This window comes from Cryptococcus depauperatus, chromosome 3 (assembly GCF_001720195.1).
Source record: "Cryptococcus depauperatus CBS 7841 chromosome 3, complete sequence".
Taxonomy (NCBI): domain Eukaryota; kingdom Fungi; phylum Basidiomycota; class Tremellomycetes; order Tremellales; family Cryptococcaceae; genus Cryptococcus; species Cryptococcus depauperatus.
Window position 1 is genome coordinate 53,864 of NC_089470.1, and position 24,195 is coordinate 78,058.

A 24,195-nucleotide genomic window follows, 5' to 3' on the forward strand; every position below is an offset into this window, starting at 1 on the left:
AAGATATAAATGGAGATGAAAAAGAGACAAAAGAGGGTAAGCTGGCGTTACTCTACCAAGTAGATGATCAAATACGAGAATCGATTTGCCACTTTTGAAATGGTTAGAATAATGAGTTGAATGAATTGTATAATAGTGTATAGTTGATTGTTTGTTCAAAAATATGAACATGGATGAGAATCGAACCGACGCACCAATGTCCCGCAAGCCTAATGCCTATGATAGACTCTCCTGTTTGAAAAGTTAGGCTCGCGTAGATAGGCCAAACATCAAACCCAAGGGATGCCGTTTTCCCTGAAAAGACTCAAGCGCACGGCCCAAATGCTAAGGCGACTGATTTTCAGGGACGGCACGAGAATACGTCAGTGGAATGCAAACAACTTTTGGGTTGTGTTGGTTGGAGTTCGTATATATATTTTCCCACTTTTCTTTTGGTATTTATAAGTCCATTTTAGCTAAATAACCAAGATAGCTCTCTAAAGTCTTGTTGAAGATGGCTTCGTTGGGGAAAAGGCCAATGGGCCCACGGCAGGCCACGACCTCTGCCTTGACACCTGGTGTTGTCTATTCTCCTGGCGATCTCCTCTCACTTACAAGAGCTCAGCTACAAAAAGCGCCAAACAACACTTCCGCTAAGACTAATCTCAGCGCTGGAGGTGGCGTGAGAAAAATGCGCAGCACAGATGTACTAAAAAAGCTGTCAACAAGGCAAGTAGGCAAGTACATGCCGTTACCCGATGAGGTTTCCTTACAGGATCTCAATGGAGAAAAAGTACCCAACATGCCCTTGCTTGGGCCTGACTCCCCTACCCGGTCAAGACCGGCGTCAACCATGTTTGATTCTCCCAGAAAGGATAGACATAAAAATGGGTCTTCATTCTCTCGACCCTTTCCTTTTCCATCACACTACAATCAGCCCATTTGCCAGGATCAAGAGTATCATGTGGGTTATCAAGCTCATCCCTTGCAGATAGAGACCGCCTCCCATGGTCAAGGCATTTGGAAACAATCTCAAATGACCAGATCTCGTTCACAGCCTACCCATCTTTCTTCTGTTTCACCAATCTTTGAACCGGCGTACACGAAACCATCTCCGCCTTCTCATCTTTTTCCAACACTTCAATCCGTCTATCCCGATTTTCCACCTCGTAGACCTCTCTCAAACCCGCCACTATCCAGTTCCATGTGGTCGGCACAACCAGGACAACAAAAGTCTATGAGCATGGATGCAGAGAGAAGCAATGCTAGAGATGACACAGGTAACGAACCTCTGAGCGATAGCGCAGATGAACATGACTGTCCAATAGCTGGCGTCAAAAGAAGAGGTAGAAGTTTAAGTGATGGGGCAGAGTTGCTCGCTCGACAAGGGACACTTCTTCATCCTTCCTTTCCTGCTCGCTCTTCCCAAGAACTCAGTGTTCTCCTGGGCCAACCTCGCTCGCGTCGTCTGTCGCGAGACAAACTCCTACCGCCTCCGCCCAACGAGGGCCCTGAGAATATGAAAGTCCGTTTGGAAGCGAGCAAAAAAAGGAGTGCAAGAGTAGAGGTCGATGTTGTCCTTGAAAAAGAGTGTGTAGTGGAAGGCGGCGAGGTGAGAGGGAGGATGGAAGTGAAGATCCACAGAGGCGGGAAAAGTAGAGATGGGATGAGAGTTGGAGAAGGAAAGATTAGAGTGGTCGGTTTTGAAGGTGTGTTTGGTTCAGTCTCCACCTCATCTTTCTGACGCCAATATGACAGAGCTTTCGCCTACTCTGCGAAATATATTCTACCACCATACCTACTCGTTACCCATCTTTGATCCATCCATACAGCATACTTTGTCATCTTCGCTGTTTGCGTCAGGTCCAGATAGGCATGGGTACCGCGAGTCCGCAGAAGGAAATCACGATATTCCCTTTCGCATGGCGCTTCCTCTCAACAAGGGTGCCAAGGGGACATATACCACACACGGTGGTAAAGGGCCATGTGTGAGATATGTTGTGGTTGCAAGTATAAAGATATATCTGCCTGTTACTGGGAAGAGGAGCATCGCTCACTTTTACAGGCCCATTGTCGTTCTCCCTTACCTTGATCCTGCGATAATTCTCTCAGCGAGTCCAGAGCCTATTGAAGCATACACGGAAAAAGGCCTGGGATGGAGCTTGAAGGGAGAGAGAGGTAGGGTCGAGTTGAGGGTTGGCTTGGGGAGGCGTACATGGGTGAGCGGACAGAGAATGTGGTGTGAGGTTGAAATCAGAAATGAAAGCAATAAAAAGGTTGGCCTTGGGTTTACTATAGGAAAACGAACTGACAAGTGACAGATCAAGTCTGTGAGTCTGGCCCTATTGCAGACAGTACATACTTTTCCTCCTCAATCTGTCTCTTCACACACGCCCAAGCGCAAATCTCTGTCCCATCTGGATTTACCATCAGCTCTTTCACCTGGCAACGGCAATGGTGAATCTCACAACTTTCGGGACCCATTGGATTCTTACAGTAATGACTGCTCGCAGCTGCAGAGGAAAAAGATTAACGAGGAGGTTACTGAAGCAGACAACACTCATGGAGCGGGAAGGGTTACCGGTAAGTGTTGGTGGACGGGGGTAGAGCCTGGTGAAGATGGAAAGTGGGATATGAGCTTGCAAGTACCTGTATATTGCCTATTTCGCTTGGAGATGGTTGAGAAGCCAACGAAACAATTCTAGGCTGGTCTGCTCTCAATACAAAAGGCAAAATTCATCGAAATCTCTTATACATTGAGAGTGACGCTCAACAGCTCGATATACGTTGATCTGCCTGTTGATCTCATCAGCTTCCTCTCAATCGATCCTCCTCCTATGCCAAGTGGAAGCAAGAAGCCTTGGGGTGTTGTCAATAAGATTGAGAACATGAACGCTGAGGTAATGTGTTAATACGTGCGTCGAGACAAAGACTAACTATTCACAGTGTAACCATGATAACCGATTACCGAACCAGACTGTCCATATACCTACTTCTGTTGCTAGAGCCAGTTCCGCTACGCTGCATGCAGGCGATCTGTTCAATCGGGTCGCTGATGCCGATGCAGCTCTAGTCGGTCAACTGTTTCAACCTTTTCCTCTCCATCATACACACTCTAGCCAGAAATCAGCTGAACAAGCTCCTGCAGTAGCAATCCTATCAGCAAACTCAACACCTACATATCCTGTCAACTCACCAGACCCTACAACCAGCTCTTTTCCACAACATACACCTCATGAATTGGCCTCATTCTCGCATAGGCCACTTTCCATTCCAGAGGTAAACACCATCCAGTCCAATACCAGATCTGACGTGTATTCCTTTTTCTCTGGGCTTAACTTGGAAGATGAAGGCGACGATAAATCAGTCACGACCACCGTCAGAGCTGAACGAAGGGCTGCAGGAAGGATGAAGAGCTTAGCCATCATCCGAGCCGAGATGGACGCTGAACGTTGGGAAAGAGATGGTCTGGATATAAACCGAAAGATGAACCAGAAGATGGAACAGGAGAAAATGCTTAGCAACATTGCGAAAGATGAAGGCGAGGTAGTTACAGAGTACACCCCTAGTGAGTGTACTGACGGAGATGAGACCCGTTCTCCGCCAACATACTCTCACACTCCAGCACAAGGACTGGAAGTTGTTGAGGAATGCTATAACGGGCAGGAATTGTCTGATGTTTTTCTTTCACCAAAGATGGTTAGGCATTACCAAGAAAGCCATAGTCAAGAACCAGAAGACCAATGGGAATTTGAATCAGACTCTGGTTCTTCCAATACATCTCTACACCTATCCGCGCCTTTCAAAGATTCTATCCGTCGTCGTACATCGCCTTTTGACGACCAACATTTTTCCGCCTATCCTCGCCATGGGAAAGAGTTGAGCGTCATCGATATGGAAGGAAATTATCTGATACAACCTCGCAACCTGGACGGAAAGAACCTGTCACCCAACTTGGATACTCAAGCCATAAACGATGAGGAACCAAGTCAGGCAAGGGGATACGTGAATGAGCCTGTATCCCTCTTAACTTCTCAAAACCATTCCCAAGATAAACAAGATCAACTGAAATCTCGCTCCATCTCTCCTCGACTTGATAGACACACTTCCTGTCACGACGAATCCAACAGTAACCTTCCAGTATCGCCAGTTGCAGCTATGCGGCGTAAACTCTCAAGTGGGAGCGAAGAAGCACAAGTCGAACCTGTCGTCAAGCGTAATGTATTCGCCAAGGTATCTTCCAAGTTGATACCTCTTCCAAACAAGTCGCCATTGAGAGCCCTTGCTATACCGAAAACCGACAACTCGACTACTCAAGCTTTCGCGGAAGCTGGAAATATAGGAGATTCACAGTTTAAAGCGAAAAGAGGCACGTTGAGTGAAAGATTGGAAAACATTGTACACAAGACTGACCTTGGTACTGGAAGACGTATGAGTGTGTTGAATGAGAGGGGTTCATTGGGTCAGTTGAATATCCCGGGCAGCTCGCCGGGAGGAAAGGCGACGTCAATTTCACCATTAAAAGTCAAAAGCTCATCGCCAGTGGCATTGTCTCGTGTTTCATCAGACAAAAGGTATCTAGAATCGCCGAGTGAGAAACAGGGTGTATTGGCTGGAGAACATCCATCCTTCTCGCCATTCGAATCGCACAATAATAATTGGGAAGAGTATCAACTGAGCTCGCCACTCTCTTCTCTCTCCCGAGTGCCACAAGATGCAGTCGTATCGCGATTGAGCCTCTCTCATCCTCGTCCATCCGCCAAACACAGTGTTGGTGTTTTATATGAGGACGAAATATCCAACCCATCATGTTCGTCACCCAGTACGCCGAGCAGTTGCCATAGCATTTTGCCAGGTATGAAGGGTAAGATTGTTCGATTGAAAAACAGAGACGAAGTATTGAGAAAGATTACGGTTTCTGGATCTGCCATGCATTCGCCTCAAAGAGTCGAGGTGGCTCAGATCAAACACCAGGAGAAGAGAACGCCAACTAGAACGAGCTACATGGAAGAGCTTGGTAACCGTGAAAAGGAGACTGAAACCATGGTGCAAGACAGAAACCTGCTATCAAGACAAACTTTCAAGTCAACCTTCAGTTCGAACCATCCATCTAGCTCTGCCTACTATGAAGATCCTGTTTATGCTTTGACAAGTTTCACGAAATCTACAAACATTACATCTAGTCGGTTGGCTGAACCATTGGCACGTGCAAGAGCCCCTGTGGCAATTGGTAGGCTCCCAACCTCGTCTGTTTTATCTGCCAATAGGAATTGTAACTCACGTCGGCAGCTACCAGAGCTGAACACGGATTCGTTGCAACTCGATCCATTCGGGCTTGAATACTCTTCAGGATATTCAGGCTTGCAGCAGGTTGACCAAGAGAAGCACAGTGAGCAGGGTAGTGTGAGTAGTATGCAAAGTGTATACAGCCAAATGTCGAGAAGAGATGAGACTGTGGATACAAGCTCAAGGGCAACACATGAGACAGTTACCATGAAACGAGAATATCGGGATCGGGGCGCCAAATTTGATCGATATAAATGATAGTTGTATGACAATGGCTCTGTGCTTTGGCAACGTTCATAAAGATAATGATACTGTGATATGTTATATGAAATTCTCATAAGTACATTAAATTCGTCATGTCATTAGAAATCGTAACAAGACAATCAAAACCTTCCACAACACGACAGTTTCCAATGGAAATAGCTTCTAATACCATGTTGCAGTATCACACTGCCTTGGCTCCCTTCTTTCTCATCTTTTTCGCATTTTTTGTGGCAGCCAGCTCTGTCCATTTATCTAGTTTGTCTGCCGCCAAGCCATGCGATATTAATGTAGCACTAGACACTGCCGTCAAACACGCTCACAAGTTAGATTACAAACTCACCCATCAAATTCCATAATCAACCTCACTCCAAACGTATCCCATGCTTCACCTACCCTTCCGTCCTCGCCCCTCATCCATGTTGTCGTTTTTCCTCTCTGTGTAGTGGGCAAACTGAGCCAAACAGCTAGCCGTTGTTCCTCGAAGCGATCGTGCAAGGAAAAAAGAGTTCGCAAAGGTGAACGATGAGTTACTAAAAGTGGATCTTCGTCCTCTGATTCTGTTTCAGTCTCTTCATTGAAAGACATCGCAGAATCAGTATCATCGGATGTGTTTGGAGGAGAAGGCGACCGAGAAGAACCGCTATGGGCGGGCGAAGGGGCGCTTGCATGAGTAGACGAACATGGAGTATCTGCTTCAATCAACCAATCATTCACATTGAGCACGGTGGAAAGGACACCAGAGCGATTATTTTCGACCAAAAATCGAGCGAATATAAGACACTGGATGAGGCTTTGCTCAGATAATATCTCCCATGATGTGGCGAGTGAATCAAAGTCCGAAACAGACTCAACAAACAAGTCTTCTGGACAGATAGACTGAGATTTGGACCGTGACTTGGTGCGTCTATGAATACTTGCCGCTCTAGATACTTGATCACCCTTGGCGGATCCATTAACCTTTTGTTCTTCTTTCAACTTCACGACCGCTCTTTGTTTGACATGCCCAATTCTCTTGTTGGTAATGCTGATGAGCAAATCGCATCGTAAAAGCATCACCTCCAGCTCAACTCTCCGCGCCCGATCCTCATCGTCGGCCATCTTTTGCTTTTCATTTGCCTTGGTAACCCTGCCCTCCGTCGGCCACTGAGACTCTAGCAATGTTATAGGCTTTACGCCCAACAACATGGCGTCTAGTAACGAGACAAGAAAATGAACCTCTTCATCTGAGTGCTCTTGCACAGAGCCAGAAGATAGCGGCCGGGAGTGCGCAAGAGGCCGTACTGGATGAGCTTGAAGAGTGATGACGACGCTCTTGCAGTGTTCCAAGATTGGAGAAAGAAAGGACACCTTGTATGGAGGGATAGAGGAGAAGATGGACCCCAATATATGGTCATTCACCTCTCCAGGCGGGTCAGTCAGGAAGTGACGAGCCGTAAAGAATCCATTTACAGATTGAACAAGAGCATCCTCCAGTTTTTGCTGTTGATTCAATTCAAAATGTTCTTGACCTTCCCATAATAACCGTAAGATTATATTGGCAGCGGCGGCGTACGCCGCCGCAACTTGAAGGATTATTTGCTGCACGTGATCTGTTGTGAAATCCAGTTTTCCCACGGTGATCGCCAGCACCAGTTGTTCAGTCCCACGTTGGAATTGGCCAAGAGCTTCCGCCGCCGCACGGACCTCTGGATGGAGAATGGTAGAGGCAATGGTAAGGATGGGATCAAATTCTGCTGCTGAAGGAAGGCTCGGCGGCCGGCGCCGAAAAAAGTTGAAATGGAAGAGTGACGCCACGCGAGAAGTAGTGGGTGGTGGGAATGGCGAAGTGAATGTAAGACTGGCTGGAGAGAGTGGAAGCATTTCGACAAAGAGATAAAGAAAAGAGAATGGAGAAAAATGGCCCGTGCAAGAAGGATAGATGTGATTGACCTCCACCATGAGTCTGATAACAGGCGATATTTAGGAATTAGGCTCATCCTCCACTTTTTCTGTTAATGGCAATCTCTGTTTAATTGCTTGTTTGTTAATTGGCATCTATTCATCTTCTGTTGCTATCATGAACGGCCACTATTCCCAGACGCCAGCAAATGCGCAAAATTCAGTCGCATTGCCAGGTGGCATAGATGTTCCACAAGGCCCTACAAACCAGCCAAATTTGCTCCTTCGTAACCTCAGCGACACAGAAGCCACTTTCCATCTCAGCGGCGTAGAGCTTGCCTATGCAAACAGTCTTAGGAGAGTCATGATGGCAGATGTGCCTTCTATAGGTTTGTTATACGTTGGCGCCAGGGATTATTTCCGCTGATTAATGTAGCCATCGATCAAGTCCTTTTTACCCAAAATACGACCCCATTAGCAGACGAAATGATTGCTCATAGGCTCGGTCTAGTGGCGCTTATAAGCCGAGGAGTTGCAAAAGGTCTCCGATATACGAAGGACTGCGATTGCGATGAAGGATGCTATTATTGCATGGTTATGTTGAAGTTGAAGGTGACCTTTACAGGCGCCGAGGGAGAACAGTTTATGAAAGTCACAAGCGACATGTTGGAAATTATTCCAAGTCCAGGAGGTGTATGTTTTGGTTTATCGCATCCTCATGTCATGCTCATTGCCTTTTCAGCCACCACCCCCTAATCCTTATGGTCCACCTCCAGATCTCTCTGAAGACGATCGTGTCATCATACAAAACCGAGATCCTGAATTGGGTATGCCAGTTGGGAAAGGTATACCAGGCGTTGCGCCAATATTAATTGCCAAAATGGGTAAGGGACAGGAGATTGAGTTGGTCTGCAAGGCCTATAAAGTATGTCCTTGTGTTATCAAGTAGTTTTGTGTTGATAGGTACAGGGTATCGCCAAGCACCACGCAAAATGGAGCCCTCTGTCAACAGTTGCGTTTGAGTACGACCCCTACAACAAGTTGAAACATACGACTCATTGGTTTGAGACTGACGGTAGGCGTTTTACCTTGTCAACAGTGACCATATTAACATCGTTTTAATTAGAACGTGGAGAGTGGCCATTGTCTTCTAATGCTTTGTATGAAACACCGCCGGACCCATTGTTACCGTTCGACTACAACGCTGTCCCGTCCACATACTATTTCACGGCTGAGTCTGTTGGTTCTATCCCTGTTCGATCTGTCGTAGAGCAAGGGCTCGATTTACTAGCGGAAGGTTTGGCTGGTGTGGTTTTGGGTGTACAAAAAGAGACAGGCGCAGACCAAGACGATGAGCAGGATGAGGCAGGTATTGTGGAACCGAATTTAGGTCAAGAACAGGTGCAAGATGGATATGCTGCTAATGGTTATGGGCAGCAACCAGAGTATGGAGGTTCTTGGTAAGGACCATAACAGATGTATAATATTGAAGTGTATCAAACATTCTGCATCTGCTTTGGATTCTGCTCTGCAGCTTGAAGTCTTGACTGCATCTTACTTCATCTTATCTACATGGTTTACTTTTCCCAGCAATCTCGGTCGAACTGGATGAGAAATCCCATTTAAACCACTATCTCACATCTTTATCAAAGGTCTCGGTATGTTTATCCATATTCCATAGCCGCCGTCTGGGCTATAGCGTGCAGCATGTCCAGATACTCTGCGCGCTATCATCTGGCTGAGATAACCCGAAGTTTGCATATTGGTTATCATACGATTATTCACGAAATTCGAGCTTGCTACGGTAGTCAGTGATAAAAGACAAAACTGCCACACTTGTTTTTTTATACCCACTGATTAGAGATATCTTTCTAATGAAAGCTAATGGCGGCGACAACCGCCTTTTCTTTTTGTAATGAAATTTCCTTATGCGGGTTAGTGCCTTCACATTGAGTGTTGACACCGCACACACCCCTTCCATTTCTTTATTCCCTTACAGCTTTCTACTTTTACATTTCTTTATTTCCTTCTTCACTTATTTCTTTTTTCTTTTCACATCCATCGAAAGCTGGAAGACAAAGCAGTAGAGATGCAGACCATCAAATGTGTGGTTGTTGGTGATGGTGCTGTCGGAAAGTAAGTGACATGTTTTCTCTTTGTTCTGCCACTCACAACCAACGTAGGACTTGTCTTCTTATCTCTTATACTACCAACAAGTTTCCATCAGAGTATGTTCCTACCGTCTTTGACAATTGTGCGTTATGTCTCTGTTTATCTGAATTCGCGATTTACCAACACTGTTTTCATAGACGCCGTTAGTGTGACCATCGGCGACGACCCATATACTCTAGGTCTCTTTGACACTGCTGGTCAAGAAGACTATGATCGTCTTCGACCCTTATCTTACCCTCAAACTGATGTTTTCCTTGTCTGCTTCTCCGTCACTTCTCCAGCCTCATTCGAGAACGTCCGTGAAAAATGGTTCCCTGAGATTCAACACCACTGTCCAGGCGTCCCTTGTCTCATCGTTGGCACCCAAATTGACTTGCGATCTGATCCTCAAAACTTGGAGAAGCTACAAAGGCAAAGAATGGAGCCGATATCATTAGAGATGGGTGAGAGATTGGCCAAGGAATTGGGCGCGGTCAAATATGTTGAATGTTCAGCTTTGACGCAAAAAGGATTGAAGAATGTCTTTGACGAGGTGGGTTATAGTGTCGTTTTTGAAAGGTGAAGGGGCGGAAATGAACTGTTGGGTGCTTGGGAACTAAGTCAACTTTTTGACCATTCCTAAAGAGATGACAATAAGGAAGGGAATGCTTGAGAGCAAGCGCTGGGGCCATCAATCATGAAATGATCTGGCTCCATCCAGCAGGGCAGTGGTGATTGTCCCGTTTGGTCGCGACAGTTTTTCCTCATACTTTGCAATCCTGAAACTAGGCATATTCGACTTGATACTGACATCTCTTTTAGGCTATTGTTGCCGCTTTGGAACCTCCTGTGACAACCAAGAAGAAGTCCAAGAAGTGCTTGATTCTTTAATGCCCTTTTGACTGATTCCTTGTCCAAGAAAATAAAAATAAAAAAGGCAAAAAAACCACCCATTCGTAACCTCCCCCATTTTACATCGGACCTCTACAATCTTTGCCGAAAGCCTTCTATGAATCATTGATCTTCTTACCACCGCCATTCACCTCCGAAAGTTTCTTTCTTTTCTCGGTGTTGTATTTGTCTATGTAGAATTGGACTAACGGATATGGAGAGAGACGGATTTAGTAAGAGACATGCAGTTGAAAATCCATGACAAACGTAGATGTCTTTGGTCATCTTGCAAGTTTTAGAGCTTATATCCATATACGTATGGATAGGATAATTATATACCTGATGTCGGTGCAAGGGAGAAGTGTGGGAGAAAAACAGAGAGAGAGATGGTGGGAGGATTTGCACAGGCTTGCTTTATACGTGCTATATATCATGACATGTGAAACAGTGTGAGGGAACCATTTGTAGCTACTTTATCCGAACTGCTTGTAAGGAAATGTAGATACATAGACTAAGAGTACAACAAGATCGTTCACCTACCCTGGTATCCAATCTTTTTCAGATATTTCTAGCCGTACGACTCCAGCTATAGGAATCCTCTACCGGTACCCTTTGCAAATACTTTGACAGTGGATGTCTCCAGCCTGTATTGCAATGGCTTGCTCCTTGGCACGAATGGCATATCTTCTTTGCCATCATCTTGGGCCGAGGCAGTCATACCTCCAAAAGGATGTGATGAAATCTACTTTTGTATCAGAATTGCTGTCATTATAAAGGAAAATCGACTGACTTCACCCATCACATCTCCACTTCTTCCACTTCCAAGATGCTGAATCCTCCACCAGACACCTTTGCCTACTCTTAAAACCCTCTCTAATAACTCGATATCCTCCGCTGGGGAATAAATAGACAAAGGAAGAGGAAGAGAATCAGTATGGAGTGTGGAGACTAGTATACCACCTGCCAACCTAACTTTTGCATAGGTTGCTCTGACGAATTTTGCGATTTCTTCCTGAAGCACTCCCATATTCGCCATCACAGTCAAGCCGTCAAGAATAACCAGGCATTCATCCGCGACATGTGACGATAGAGTGTCGTAAACATTTCTGAGCGTCGCCTTGCCATGAGCGTCAAATATTCGAGGTGTCTGAGCTGGGACGGATATGCAAAGGGGAAGTGAGGAGGGAGCAATATGTATGAATTGAGACGATGTTGAGGGCGGGAGTGGTGTACCCTTTTGAGCTCGTCAGCTTAGCACATCCAACGGCAAGAGGGCATACAATCTTCTTCATCACAGCTTCTAGGCTCGCTCTTCCTTCACCCCTCATGTCCACCCAAACCACTTTTCTCCTCACATTCCCGGCTTTGCCAAGTGCAGCAGAAATGAGATGGTAAAGAACAAATTGAGCTGGCGAATTGAGGGTATCTGATAGAACAACATGTGTCTTTGGAGGGGGAAGAGCACCGGATGTAGAGGAAGATGGAAAAGAAAGATGAGAAGTGAGAAATGTCATTTTTTATGTTTTAAAAGAAGGTTGTGCAAATTGTTTGAAACTTTAAGTTGTCTTTAAAGTCCCCTGAGACTCTTTCCGTCCATTTATTACATCATCATTTGAGGTCTCCAACTCGCACACAACTTTAAACTTTCTCTCTGGTCAGATATATAAGGAGCTTTTTTTTTCTTTCTCTAAAAAGAAATGTCTCTCAAAACTTCTTTCAACCTCTGCAAAGCTATCAAAAGGCCTGCAACAACTGTAATTGGTTCAACATCGTAGGCTGTCTTGAGCAGTATATTCAAAGTGCTCATGGCTGTTTAGTCATCGTTCAATCATCACCTCTCGACCTGCAATCACTAGAGCAATTCCAAAGCAGTACAGAATGTGTATGTGTCTCTTTTCTTAACTATAGGGTCAATGTTGGCGTGAGAGCAGAGAAAAGTTTGATTCAAGCATTATCGTTAGGGCACGGCCTCGAAAAGGTCTTCAGCCTTAGACCTCCAGAGCATCAGCCATGACCCGGATTGTCATATCCAGCCAGTAGCCGCTCAGTATCTTTGGATCCCCTTTACCTGCTTGCTTTCCTAACAAACAGCCATGCGATTTGCTCTCGCTGACCATGATGCTTTTTTAAAGCCTCTGTCCTCTCTGCCACAGCATCTGCCGCCCATTCTGCCTTTGCTTCACTTGCGTCAGTCGCTCAAGCCAAGCCTGGTAGCTCCATCCCAAACGTTGAGGCTAAAATTGACTCTCCTGACGGGCGTGTCAACTTTTCAAAGCTCACTGGAAAGAACTTATTGGTGGTAGTTCCTGGGGCGTGAGTTTTCTTTGTTGTGATGTTGCCGTTTCCCACTTTGGGTCATTCGTTATTCTGCACATCAAAGATCTTTTGTGTCATATCATAACACATGATTTCAGGTTTACCCCTGTTTGCTCCAATCAAGTTCCAGGCTATATTGAACAATACGAAAAGTTCAAGTCGAAGGGTGTCAAAGACATTTACGTGGTCAGCGTTAACGACATTTATGTTGTCAACGCGTGGAAGAAAGACTTGAAGGGCGACCAGCTCAAATTTGGTTAGTATACCTTCGTACTCCTACGAATATTGTAAAGATTGTGGTTGCTAATACAACATTTTCCACAGTTGCTGACGACTCTGCTTCTCTCGCTGCGGCTCTTGGCCTCACCCTTGATGGACAGGCCGTCTTGGGTGGACCTCGTTTCAAACGGGGTGCTCTTATCTTGAATGACGGAAAGGTCGAGTGGATTGGTATTGAAGACTCACCCCTCGACCTCAAGGTTTCCAAAGCCGAAAATGTTTTGGCCCAGCTTTAAGGCTGGCCGATGACCTTGGCAGTATGATTTTGAGGATGCTTGAAGAACAAATGAAGAAAGACATATTTATTTTTAACATGTTGATATGAAAAAACATGCGATTCGACTTTCAATTCGAGATTTAATTTCAACAGACGGCTGAATATGTGATTGAATTCATGTTGACGGTAATCTAGCAAATTATAAACGCATTAGGCTGATTGAATCTGAGTTCTTCAAAGAGGCTTTACAAAACTATGTTAAAATCAACCTGCTCAAGACTGATGTCCTGCTCTAGAGCATTCTAACAACGTCCGACTGTTGGTTGACCATCTTCATTCGTTGTCTGTAGAATCAGCCGATACTCTAGATTTGAGTTAATCTTTGGAGAGCTCTATCATTCCAAAAGCGGTTTGTTCAACTTTCTGTTCCATTAGTGATTCAATAGATAGGGTTGAGCCACTATTATGACAGTTGAGAACCTGCTCTGACTGTTATAAATACACATTAGCAATACAACGCACATCTGAAGTGTATGGCAGGTCTTCACTATATCGTATATATGGATGGATCATACCGTCTCTCTAACAAAGCGTAAGACTGACGGTTTGCCTCTTTTTGTCTTCATTTCAATGGAAGATTCAAACGGCAAGTTTTGTAGCTCTGCTGTATTCTCTGTCAATTTATCTTAAGAGCGTTTTAGTTCATATCCAGAAAGTGCGGTCCTTCTCATGTATATCACAGCATGATATGTGTATCAAATTCACTGCAGTTTCACTTTTTTGCATGTCAGATAATACTACACCGTTACACTGGTGACGTGAAAAAACCAATTCCCCTTTGGAAATCTCTCATCTTGTACTATATATTCCGATTTCTTCAGTTTTTGTTTTACAAGAAGGCATACGAGTCGTGCGTGACTATAAGATATGAAGTTCTATTGTTCCAAGTCCCCAAAATACTAGATTTCAACAAGAAACCTTCCCCTTTTATTTCGTTTTTATGATCAATAATCATTTACCAGTTGAAGCTCTTAACGGCACACTCCCAATACTGGCTCTGGTAGATCTTTTTGGTACCGTCACATTCTTGGTCCGGGCAATGCTTGCCTTGGCTTGAGGCTGGACATGATCGATTGGTACAAGGTCTTCACTATGCCTAAGTTTCTTCGTCACAGGACTTGAGATAGTTGCTCGTCTTCTTTTAGGCTGAGGGCATCCTTCAGGCGCGGTGACTGCTGAACGCACTAAGGGAGTTTTGGGAGCAGAGGTAGAGTCAGATGCACCTATACCCGACCGGATGTGATTTGATGATAGAGCAGAAGCTGAAAGAGAGAGGGGATTAGACGTAGATTTAGAATTGGTCGACGTGGTAGAGGGCGAGCTGTGTCGTCGAGGGACAAACTATCGTTCTAGGTCAGTCGACTATACAACTATACAAACACCAAAACTATAACATACAGGTAGACCGAACGATTCTGAGGGCGGGTGATCGGGTTTGAGGCCAGCAAGAGTTGCAAACTAAGCTACAGTCAGTACGTGTATTCCAATGAACAGGGTAGCAGATACGAACTAATTGGAAAAGATCTTCTCTCAGTAAGCTCGCAAGTAAACTCCCCTCAGTGAGTTGAGCTCTCCTTGCAAACTCTCTTGCCTCACTCAAGTGCACCCATATCCCACTCACACCATGGCTATACTCAACACCCGATATAGAAGGAGAAACAACATGTCGCGCGGCAAGACGCGCTTGGGAGATTGGATGATCCAAATACTCGGAATGCTTCGAAGGAGATACGCCCAGAGCTTGCAATAGCGCATTCGCATTCACTATCATTAAAATTTAGCTTAATAGGAGTGATAATAGCTATACACTTACCAAAATCGGTATCTAACCTTCTCAATAGCACCTGTTTGCCTGGCCCATTTTTGCTCTCATAAATATGAGCATACACTGGAATGTTATCCACTACACATGCATCCACCCCAGGACAGAGCGGCTTAGTGATGGTGGCAATCTTGCCGCCTGATTTGTTTCCACTCCCGTTGCAGTTATTGTTAGAGCTAGCAATTGTGCTCGGAGTGGAGCTTCGGGATGGAGCACCACTCGATGTCTGCGTACAAGATTTGAAGCTGCCACTGGTCATAGAAGAGTTTGATGCAGACGTGTTCGTGGCAAACGGGGGATGAACACACGAAGTGACATTTTTAGTACCATTGACAGCACGCGAAGAACGCGTAGACGTGGATGTAAGCGGAGGAGCTGAAACAGAAGCAATAGTAGATGTCTGTGTGAGGTCAGGCACTGAGGTAGGTAGAGCGACCATCGCCGAAGTCTTCTCGTTAGGCGCTGTAGCAAAAATGACAGGAATAGGAGTAGGCTGAACAGATATAACTGCGGTGGGTGAGGCAGACGAAGCTACAGATCGAGATGGCGAAATAGGCGGAGGAGTTGAACGACCTAACGACACCGATGTGATCGCAGATGGTGGCGGTGATTGAGAGGGTGAGACGAGTGGCAAGGCAGAAGAGACATCTGAGGCAGTACCCATGATGACGTCAACCTCTTGTTGCGTCAATGCAGCATCCAACATGCCAACTCCAAGTCCCATGCCAAAATCGGCTTGTGTCCCTGAAGTATTAAATGAGTCAACCGAAAGTGGGCTTACAAGTGCCTTGGGGTCGACTGCCAAAGGTTGTTCGCTGGAGTTGGAGAGACTAAGATTTGACACACCGTGAAGTACCATCGGACTGAGTATACCAAATGTCGAGAGTTGGAAAGGATCAGAACCCCAAGAGAAAGCACTTTGAGGACCTTCCCAGGAGCTAGAGGGAATATCATTATCTGACATTTCTGCTCTGATAGTTTGACGATATGCCTCAAGCATAGCACGGTGTCTTTCAGCCTTCTCTTTGCATGCCTTGCGGTGTTGTTCTTCTCTTTTTTCTGCCTCCACACGGGCTTTTTCCAAATCTTCTGTACCGATAGCGTCATCAACCTCCACTTCACACACCACGGATTTATCTCCGCGATCACTCTCCGGAGTCATGAGCCGTTCCTTGATACAACAAGACTTTGATTTTCTCCTTCGCGCGCTGAATGCACTTGTTCTCGAGGTTCTCTTTGCTGCAGAACCAACACCTATGCCGCCCCAAGTACCCAATTTCATCGCGTCTGTCTTTTCCTTTTTGCCTTTTCCAGTCCTTATTCGATGCGGTGTCCTCACATGAACTGCACCCGGCAACCATCCATCCAACTCGTCGATACTGACGCTTTCAGGACCGACAATTACCTCATTAGCGTTATAAACATGGCCGTATTCATCGTAATCAGGCGATTCGCTTGTGCTGTACGATGGTGTCATACTTTCTCGAGAACAATGCAGAGGTTCATCCTCTATAGATGAAGGGGTTGGAAAGTCTTCAGGTTCAGATTTTACACAGATAGTAGCCGACGCTTCCTGAGCCCAAAGTGCAGTATGGAGTCGGCGATCATGCTCTGGCGAGGCCATTTCATCAATAGTTGACCCGATGTCCACATCGCTTAATGTGTCTTCTGCCTTGACGGGAAGCTCACCAGACTCATCTAGCCATTGCCCATCATCTATATCCGCAACTTCTGGATCAAACGATTCGTGCAATTTTGAAAAATGTTGAGCAGGGCTGAAATCAGATTGAGGGTAAGCGTGGAAAGACTTGAGCGGCCGGGCTTTAGGTGAGGGAATTGGACTGGAATTGGCCACCCAGGCATTGAAAGAAAGGCCACCAGCGTCAATAGCTTTGAGTTTATTGCCTAATGCAGCACGGGCTGTGGCGGAAGTGGCGTTGGAGGTAGGTTCGCTCAAAATCGGAGAATCCATTCCGTTTGGTCTCATTTCTGGCTTGGTAGGTTCAAAAGCGCTCCCCAAACTCATTGTTTCTTCGTCTGGGTCTTCCAAAGGGAATAACACCTTCAAAGCGTCTGTCGCTTCCTTGACCTTGGCCTCCTCTTCAAGTGCCCATGACGGCTTGTTATCATCCACAGACTCCTTGACGAGAATATCGGACACAAGACCCCACTCTGGATCAGTTACTTCATCATCTGAGCTAGAACATGAAGAGTCGAATCGTTGGCGACAATCATGATGAGCTGTCCATGTAGTATTGTCAAGTGAGTGTGATGGAAAGGGCGACATATGAGGGGTGGCAAAAATATTGTTGGAAGAGAGCGAAGGAGAGTAGAAGAGATGATTAGTAAATGGGGAATGCGGTGGTGGACGATTGGGTCCGTGAGCCCTGGGCGACCCGTGTATGATCAATGGGGGAGGGGGACCTTTACGCATAGAGCGCGGCATTCTAAGCCGAGACGAAGGGAGTATATCTTGATCAGAGTCACTGGAGTCGCTATCAGAAGATGAATCAACCAGTTCTCGAAGTTTGTGGTCAGCAACACGTTTGTTGATTGGTATTGGAGCAATGGCTGTAGGTATCTCCTCCTTCACCTTTTTCATCACATTCTCCTTTCCAAGGCTCATACTTCTCGACCTAGATCTACTGCTTCGTTCGGTGCAATCTTCGCCATTCTCTCCGACAACTAACTTGATTTTAACCAGTGCCAAAGGCTTGTCCTTGCCCTTTGCCTTAGTCAATTCCTTCTTTTGCTTAAGTTCTTTCTTTTTGGAGACTGGTCTTCTTGGTGGGATTTTGGGTATCTCTAATCCTTCGAATGGACTTTTCCATTTACACTTCCCTGTCCCAGCACCTGCTCCGCTGGAAAGATACCAAACGGTCCCCTTAGGTCTTATTGACCCTTCAAAAGCATTTGGATGAAGCGCTACTTCCAAAACAGATTCCACAACAGAGCCTGCGAGCTGATGTTTGGCAAGAAGACAATGGCGATTGGATTTCTCGCAACGTCTGACATAGGAGCGTATAGCGTTGTTGATCAATGTTGCAGGCTCAATGGCGGCTGAAGGTTGCCGTAGCCACCCTTGCTGAAAGCATGTGTATGCAATTTCTTCAGCGGAAAGCGCCCGATTCTCCTACAGACGGTCAGCAATAGCACCAACATAAATCACAAACAGATTTACATAGAAAGCAATGGCCGAGAGCGTTCCCATCAAAACTTCATCCGCTTCATCGTCTTCTGCAATCCCGCAATTTGCTCGCCCTCCCCATTGAGCGGGAAATGGACAAGGCTGTCTTTCAATAGCACTACCGGTACTTCTCAGTCCATGCGCCTTGGCCTCTACTTGAAACGATTTTCGTAAACTCTCTCTTCCATTTCCACGGGCCCCTATCCCATCAGACTGCGGTGTAGACGGACCAGGAGTAGAAGCGGGTGTTGAGGGTGTGGCGGAAGAGGATGCAGATGGACGATATCTTGTTGAGCTTCGCAGGGAAGTGGAAGCACCCGCAATGGGTGTGGCCGATGTTGGGGTCGGCCTAATAGGTCGAGCCATATCGCGTGAGAAAGGGACAAGACGGATGCAGAGGCAAAGAAATCGACGTCTCTCCCTGGTTCGGGAATGTGTCGATAACTATACAAAAACTAGCACCCTGCCAACACAGCAAGGCATAAAAATGGGCGACTATGCAAAGGAAATCAAAGATAAAACAATCAGCATGTTTGGTTCATAGCAAATAAGTGGCAACACAAGGGGCGTGCGGGAGCGACCTACTCGTGACGTTGGAATATACCCTGCCTTTACGCAACAAAATACTCAATACCAGCTTTGCCTCCAGTGGCACCCTTGGGTGGCAAGAGAGAATCTCGTGAAAAGGAGCGACGGACAGTCGTTGTAAAAGCGAGGGGAGGAGGTGTTCGATCTACGTTTCCCTCCTTTGTGGTCGATACTTGATCGTTTTGTCTTGCAGAGTGCCGTGGGTTGATTTCCGGGTATATGGCACGTAAATTTTTTGAACGAAAAATGAAAATGGAAATATGAATGATAAAAGAAGAAAAGAAGAAAAGTAATAAAATAAAAAGTATTGAAAGTTGACGTGGCTTGGTGCGAAAATCAGCTGTTGTTCAGGGAAACTCCAACAGATTCATCCTAACGCACCCGCCATTCACCAAATTATCAAACCAAAGGACCCATCGTGTATTTTTGTCGAATGCTTGGGACACTCTTCTATAAATTATCTTTTCTTTATCTTGACTTTACAATTTATATATATATATCAAAGTTATCTTCACTATCTTGAGAAAGTTTGCTGGTTTCTTTAGTGATCTTTTCTGCGTAGGAAGGAGCGTCGATGCTTGACGGCACAGGAGCCATTGGCAGACTACGGAAGACAAAGCTCTGTCAGTAAAACCACCCTTCAATTCTCGACTGGTTTTTTTTTTCTCGTAGGACATCAGCTATGAGCAAGCTCCATCTATCAAGGCCTAGGAAACGTATCAAAAATACTCTTGGCTCGTGGGCTTGACTGATCTTTGCCAGCAAGCTTCGAAACTTTTGCCTTCAAAATTCACAACTACAGAACTTATCACTGCCAGTTTATTCAAGACTATCCCCAAAGAACAAAAGTGATGACATCACTTTCAACAGTACGAACTTGAAATGAACCATGAAATAGCTCCTAAGCAAAACCGAGATAACTCGAAAACGGCTACTTTTATGGCATTCTCAAGGTCAACACGTGACACGCAACCGTTGAAATCGCATTGCTAGTCATGTAACGTTGTTACTATCCAGCCATAGCGTTTTGAAATTCATTTTCGTTCAACTCGTAGCCCCATTGCCAAAGACACTGTCGAAGGACTCGGCCCACGTCTTCGTCACCCACAGCAGCCTTGCCTCCGGATTGATGAATCTTCTTCAAAAGCGCTCGTTTGAATCGGCCGGTTGGTCCGGCAACTTTTAGCCCTTTGCTGTGTAAGCATGCGCAGATTGTGAGCTTTGCGCTTACATCTTTTGACCTGTCTTTCGTCGTCTTTACAGCGTCTTCCGCCCCAGAATCTTACATACCATTGTGCCCAGCCCCGGGGATCGCCTTGCCATATCCATCCTGCCTTTTCCCATTCTTCGAGGCTCTGACCCGCCGTTACCAAGAAGCGATTGACAGAGGCATCAGGTTCTGAGCTTGTCAAGAGACGTGGGGTTGCGGAAGCATCGAGTGTGAACGGTAACTCTTCAACGTCTTTGGTCGCTAAGAGTTCTGTCTTTGCAACCCGAGAATAGGTATTTCTGCGCGCCAAATCAGCTTTGGCAGATGGAGAAAAGATGTACCTAAAGAAACATCCTCCAAAAGCGCCACTTCTGAACATTTCTTCTGGAGTCAGATTGGGTGTAAAGACACCAGCCCAACGACCTTCAAATTGAAGCCTGCTATCTTGACGTCTCGTAGGGCGTGGAGCATGTTCTTCATAATCGTCAAAAGAATATGCAGGCCCAGGTGCGAGAATAGGCGCTACCGCTTTGGGTATCAGGTCGAACGTTGGCTTATCGTATGAATGCTCATGTAAGGATATGACCCTAGCCAAAATTGGGATAGACGGTTACACCAGCTCATAAACATTTGCTGAGCTTACTTTGGTATTTCCATCTTGTCTTTCTCGGCAACTCGTCTACTCTTTCTCAATGGCTGTATGCGCCTAGCTGCGGCTTCCTTTGCTTTTGACTTTTTCCTCTGGCGTGCTTCCTCTGCCGAGATTTTAACCAGTTTTGGATTGGAGAGATTTTTTTGAGGTGGCTTGAGTTGTGTATCAAGTCCAAGAGTTGACAACAGAGCATCCCGCTGTCTGCGACGAATGTCAACTTATTTCTAATGCAAACAACTCACTTGATGTTTTCCAGCCTTTCTCGTTCATAAGAATCCCCTTCAGACAGCTCATTTACCTCATCGTCCGTATCGGCTGTCGAAGCTCTGTCGTCAAATGTCATTGTATTTGCTCAAATGCTGTTGAGTTTTGACAGGTTGGTCAACTGTTACCATTTCAGGTCTTCATTTTGTTACCAAAAATGCACCATCGTCGATCCCTAGCAGAGGTTGGACCTAACTCATCGCGGAATGACGTCACTGAACGGGCATTAAGGAACACATACAATTTTACTATTTTAATAAACATTGCCTTTATGGATTTCTAGACTACTTTAAAGTTTGTGGTAGAAAGAAGGACTTCTAGTGGAACCAAACAAATCTATGGTAGGGAATAACTTCTCGCCTGGGTAATTCCAAGATATATTCCCTTCGATGACCTGAGTACAGCTGTATACAAATCATTTTACAAGGATTAGTTGTGAAGAGACTTTTTACCCTACACGTTTTAAAACCTACAAGGTAAAACTTGAAAATACATACATGTCATAGCAATAGCACTAGAATCCATACCTGCACAAGCAATTATAATTCCACCAGATCAACAACCTTCATTACAGATGCTTTGCTGATTTCGCATCTATCTTCGTTTGAATCCAGTCTCTACACCGCACCTTCACCAACCTTCTCCTTGTGCTTGACCTGATTTGCGACCTTGTCAAGTCCAATCTGGGCAGCTACCCGTTCTCGTCGCTGTCTGTCTTCGATACCGGACTCATCGTTGAAAATCCTGTCAATTTCTTCGAGAGAAAGACCTTTAAGCTCGGGCAAGATGAAGATAGCGTAGATGAAGCCAAGAATACAGAAGCACATGAAAACAATGTAGGTTTTGTAACCAATGTTTACTATCATGTGGGGAGTAACCATTGCGACGGTAAAGTTCATCTGGTAACAAAGTAAGCAAGCCAATTGACAAGAGAATTATAAACTCACGATCCAATTGACAGAGGACGAAATAGACATGCCCTTGGCTCTCATTTCAAGAGGGAAAACTTCAGCAGAAACAACCCATGCCAAAGGGCCCCAGGTGACCGCAAAGTTTGCAATATACCAATAAATCATGAAGACTGCACCATTACCAGCACTTTTGTGGGTAGAGAAACGGTCGCCATATACTGCGATGATGGCGGCAACAGTGGCGTGCGAGATGGCCATATTGGCCTCGCCCCAGGCGAGAAGGGGCCTTCGACCGAAATTGTCCACGAAGAGAACTGCAGGAATGGTAAAGACAAAGTTGACGATACCGACGACGCCGGTTGCCAGCAATCCAATGGTTCCACCGGTAAGACCAATCTGTGCAAAGATGGTAGGAGCATAATAAATGATGGCATTGATACTAAACGAGCAGTCAGCACAAAGTCAACGAAGCAAAGATGAAACAAACCCAGTCCACTGTTGCAAAGCTTGAGCACCAGCACCAAGCATCAGTCGATGAAGGAGAGGTTTGGTGGTGAAGAGACGCTTATACTCTAGCATATTAACCCTAAAGTTGACGTCTTCGTAGCCATATCTTTCCTTGGCGGCTTCCCGCTCGACAAGTCGCTCGGCCTGGAGGGCTCTAAACTCGTACTGGACTTCTGGTGTGTCTTCGGTTGAGTTGCGGAGACGGGCAAGATTTGTGAGACATTCCTCCTCACGCCCTGGTATACGGTCAACAACAATTCACAATCCAACACAAGACATACCCTTGAGCATAAGCCATCTGGGAGAGAAGGGCATAAAGACAGCACCGACACATAGCAGCACGCCAGGGATTAGTTGGAGTGCAAGAGGAACTCGCCAAGCAGCAGATTTCTGACTATTACCAGTGCCACCAATGTCTTGATGTCTGTCAGTACTGGTAACAAGTTGGCGAGTGGTCTCATCTTACAGTTGGTACCATAGGCAATCCAATAAGAAACGAGGATACCAACTACAAACTTGTCAGCCGAAACCAACCTCAACTTTGGTTCAACCCACAAGTAATAGCCAGCTGCTGCAAGGCTACCAGAGAGCCTCGAATACCAGGCGGAGCGAGTTCAGCATTATACATCGGTACCAACATTGACAGAGCTGTGGTAGTGTTAGGAACATTAAACATTCAGCTGATTCAACCCACCGCCAACGCCCATACCAGCAAACCATCGGCCAGCTGCAACAAACGTCAAAACCACTCAACGGCATTCCAACATCAGCTCACCATAAATGCACGCCACATTTGAATTTGCTCCGACTTGGACGGCAACGCCCACCATAAAGATGGTGCACCAACCAGAGATTGAAAACTACCCTACGTCAATCACAAGCCTTCCAACGACGACACCCACCTTTCGAGAATACCGGTCAGCCAATGGACCTGCCATCAGAGCACCCACGAAGGCACCCAGTTCGAGAATAGCCGTCAACAGACCTTTTTTGTCGACATTTGCCGATGTCTATCTGCATGTCAGCCCACCTGGCCTACACACATGACATACGTACAGCGTCAGGATAACGGGTTGTAAAGTTTGTCATGACTTGAACCTGTCCAAATACACCCTACCAAAACATCAGCCCGTACTCTTTGCCGCACGAGACTATTGCCCACCTGGTTATAGCCATACAATACACCACCAAGAGACGCAAACAGAGCCAAACCCAGCGCCCGACCGTTTCTAAATAGACCTCGCCAGCCCTCATTCTGATGTTCGGTGAGGAGAGCGTCAAAGTCACCTCCTGCGACTGCACCACCCATTGTTGTATACTGTTGATAGATATAAGACTTTGTAAAGATGTAATTGAAAAATGAGTTACAAATTGGGACTACTCCGCTTCCATATATACTCTTGATTGTGGCTCACCGAATGATCGGAAACCGGAAAAAGTTAGCGTGAATACGTCAGGAATCCCTATTTCTTCCCTGTTCTTTTTCTTTCTCATCTTCTCTTTCTTCTTTCCACTTTCAGCTTTTTTTTTCTTTTTCCGACCTCATTGCAATCCAGAAAGCCGACCCTCCAATGGTAACCAAGCATACGACAATCAACCCTGGTGCATCCCTTAGTTATGCGAAGCATCTTACGCGAATTTCTCCACCACCATGGACTTTCCCTATAGCCCGACTTTCTTTCTACTCCTAGGGTAAGGCCGCCGTGGACTGCGAGGATGTCAGCGCGATCCTG

General features: G+C 45.8%; 9 protein-coding genes across 9 annotated transcripts; 4 read left to right on the forward strand and 5 right to left on the reverse strand.

Annotated features, from left to right (window-relative positions):
- Window positions 1-1,015: 1,015 nt before the first annotated feature.
- L203_102299 (uncharacterized protein) lies at window positions 1,016-5,523 on the forward strand (the record flags this gene model as incomplete). The annotated part of the gene is made up of 5 exons (XM_066211726.1): window positions 1,016-1,688; window positions 1,738-2,255; window positions 2,301-2,630; window positions 2,685-2,879; window positions 2,926-5,523. 5 exons carry the CDS (start codon window positions 1,016-1,018, stop codon window positions 5,521-5,523), a joined length of 4,314 nt encoding a protein of 1,437 aa, XP_066067823.1.
- Window positions 5,524-5,710: 187 nt separating this feature from the next.
- On the reverse strand, window positions 5,711-7,389 carry L203_102300 (uncharacterized protein; the record flags this gene model as incomplete). Its single annotated transcript, XM_066211727.1, has 2 exons — window positions 5,711-5,822; window positions 5,870-7,389. 2 exons carry the CDS (start codon window positions 7,387-7,389, stop codon window positions 5,711-5,713), a joined length of 1,632 nt encoding a protein of 543 aa, XP_066067824.1.
- Window positions 7,390-7,585: 196 nt separating this feature from the next.
- On the forward strand, window positions 7,586-8,871 carry L203_102301 (uncharacterized protein; the record flags this gene model as incomplete). Its single annotated transcript, XM_066211728.1, has 5 exons — window positions 7,586-7,796; window positions 7,844-8,100; window positions 8,150-8,332; window positions 8,377-8,482; window positions 8,534-8,871. The coding sequence occupies 5 exons, from the start codon at window positions 7,586-7,588 to the stop codon at window positions 8,869-8,871; spliced, it is 1,095 nt and encodes a 364-aa protein (XP_066067825.1).
- Window positions 8,872-9,496: 625 nt separating this feature from the next.
- Window positions 9,497-10,449, forward strand: L203_102302 (cell division control protein 42; the record flags this gene model as incomplete). The annotated part of the gene is made up of 4 exons (XM_066211729.1): window positions 9,497-9,543; window positions 9,591-9,661; window positions 9,717-10,111; window positions 10,381-10,449. 4 exons carry the CDS (start codon window positions 9,497-9,499, stop codon window positions 10,447-10,449), a joined length of 582 nt encoding a protein of 193 aa, XP_066067826.1.
- A 586-nt stretch (window positions 10,450-11,035) lies between these two features.
- On the reverse strand, window positions 11,036-11,963 carry L203_102303 (uncharacterized protein; the record flags this gene model as incomplete). The annotated part of the gene is made up of 3 exons (XM_066211730.1): window positions 11,036-11,191; window positions 11,240-11,683; window positions 11,730-11,963. The coding sequence occupies 3 exons, from the start codon at window positions 11,961-11,963 to the stop codon at window positions 11,036-11,038; spliced, it is 834 nt and encodes a 277-aa protein (XP_066067827.1).
- A 183-nt stretch (window positions 11,964-12,146) lies between these two features.
- Window positions 12,147-13,280, forward strand: L203_102304 (uncharacterized protein; the record flags this gene model as incomplete). Its single annotated transcript, XM_066211731.1, has 5 exons — window positions 12,147-12,220; window positions 12,267-12,331; window positions 12,582-12,762; window positions 12,864-13,021; window positions 13,090-13,280. The coding sequence occupies 5 exons, from the start codon at window positions 12,147-12,149 to the stop codon at window positions 13,278-13,280; spliced, it is 669 nt and encodes a 222-aa protein (XP_066067828.1).
- Window positions 13,281-14,272: 992 nt separating this feature from the next.
- On the reverse strand, window positions 14,273-18,696 carry L203_102305 (uncharacterized protein; the record flags this gene model as incomplete). Its single annotated transcript, XM_066211732.1, has 5 exons — window positions 14,273-14,662; window positions 14,720-14,779; window positions 14,832-15,085; window positions 15,135-18,276; window positions 18,325-18,696. The coding sequence occupies 5 exons, from the start codon at window positions 18,694-18,696 to the stop codon at window positions 14,273-14,275; spliced, it is 4,218 nt and encodes a 1,405-aa protein (XP_066067829.1).
- A 1,231-nt stretch (window positions 18,697-19,927) lies between these two features.
- On the reverse strand, window positions 19,928-21,123 carry L203_102306 (uncharacterized protein; the record flags this gene model as incomplete). The annotated part of the gene is made up of 5 exons (XM_066211733.1): window positions 19,928-20,106; window positions 20,150-20,427; window positions 20,470-20,715; window positions 20,772-20,977; window positions 21,079-21,123. 5 exons carry the CDS (start codon window positions 21,121-21,123, stop codon window positions 19,928-19,930), a joined length of 954 nt encoding a protein of 317 aa, XP_066067830.1.
- Window positions 21,124-21,661: 538 nt separating this feature from the next.
- Window positions 21,662-23,771, reverse strand: L203_102307 (uncharacterized protein; the record flags this gene model as incomplete). Its single annotated transcript, XM_066211734.1, has 11 exons — window positions 21,662-21,943; window positions 21,992-22,394; window positions 22,443-22,698; window positions 22,744-22,878; window positions 22,929-22,970; window positions 23,018-23,110; window positions 23,157-23,189; window positions 23,238-23,322; window positions 23,365-23,472; window positions 23,519-23,575; window positions 23,625-23,771. The coding sequence occupies 11 exons, from the start codon at window positions 23,769-23,771 to the stop codon at window positions 21,662-21,664; spliced, it is 1,641 nt and encodes a 546-aa protein (XP_066067831.1).
- Between the last annotated feature and the right edge of the window lie 424 nt (window positions 23,772-24,195).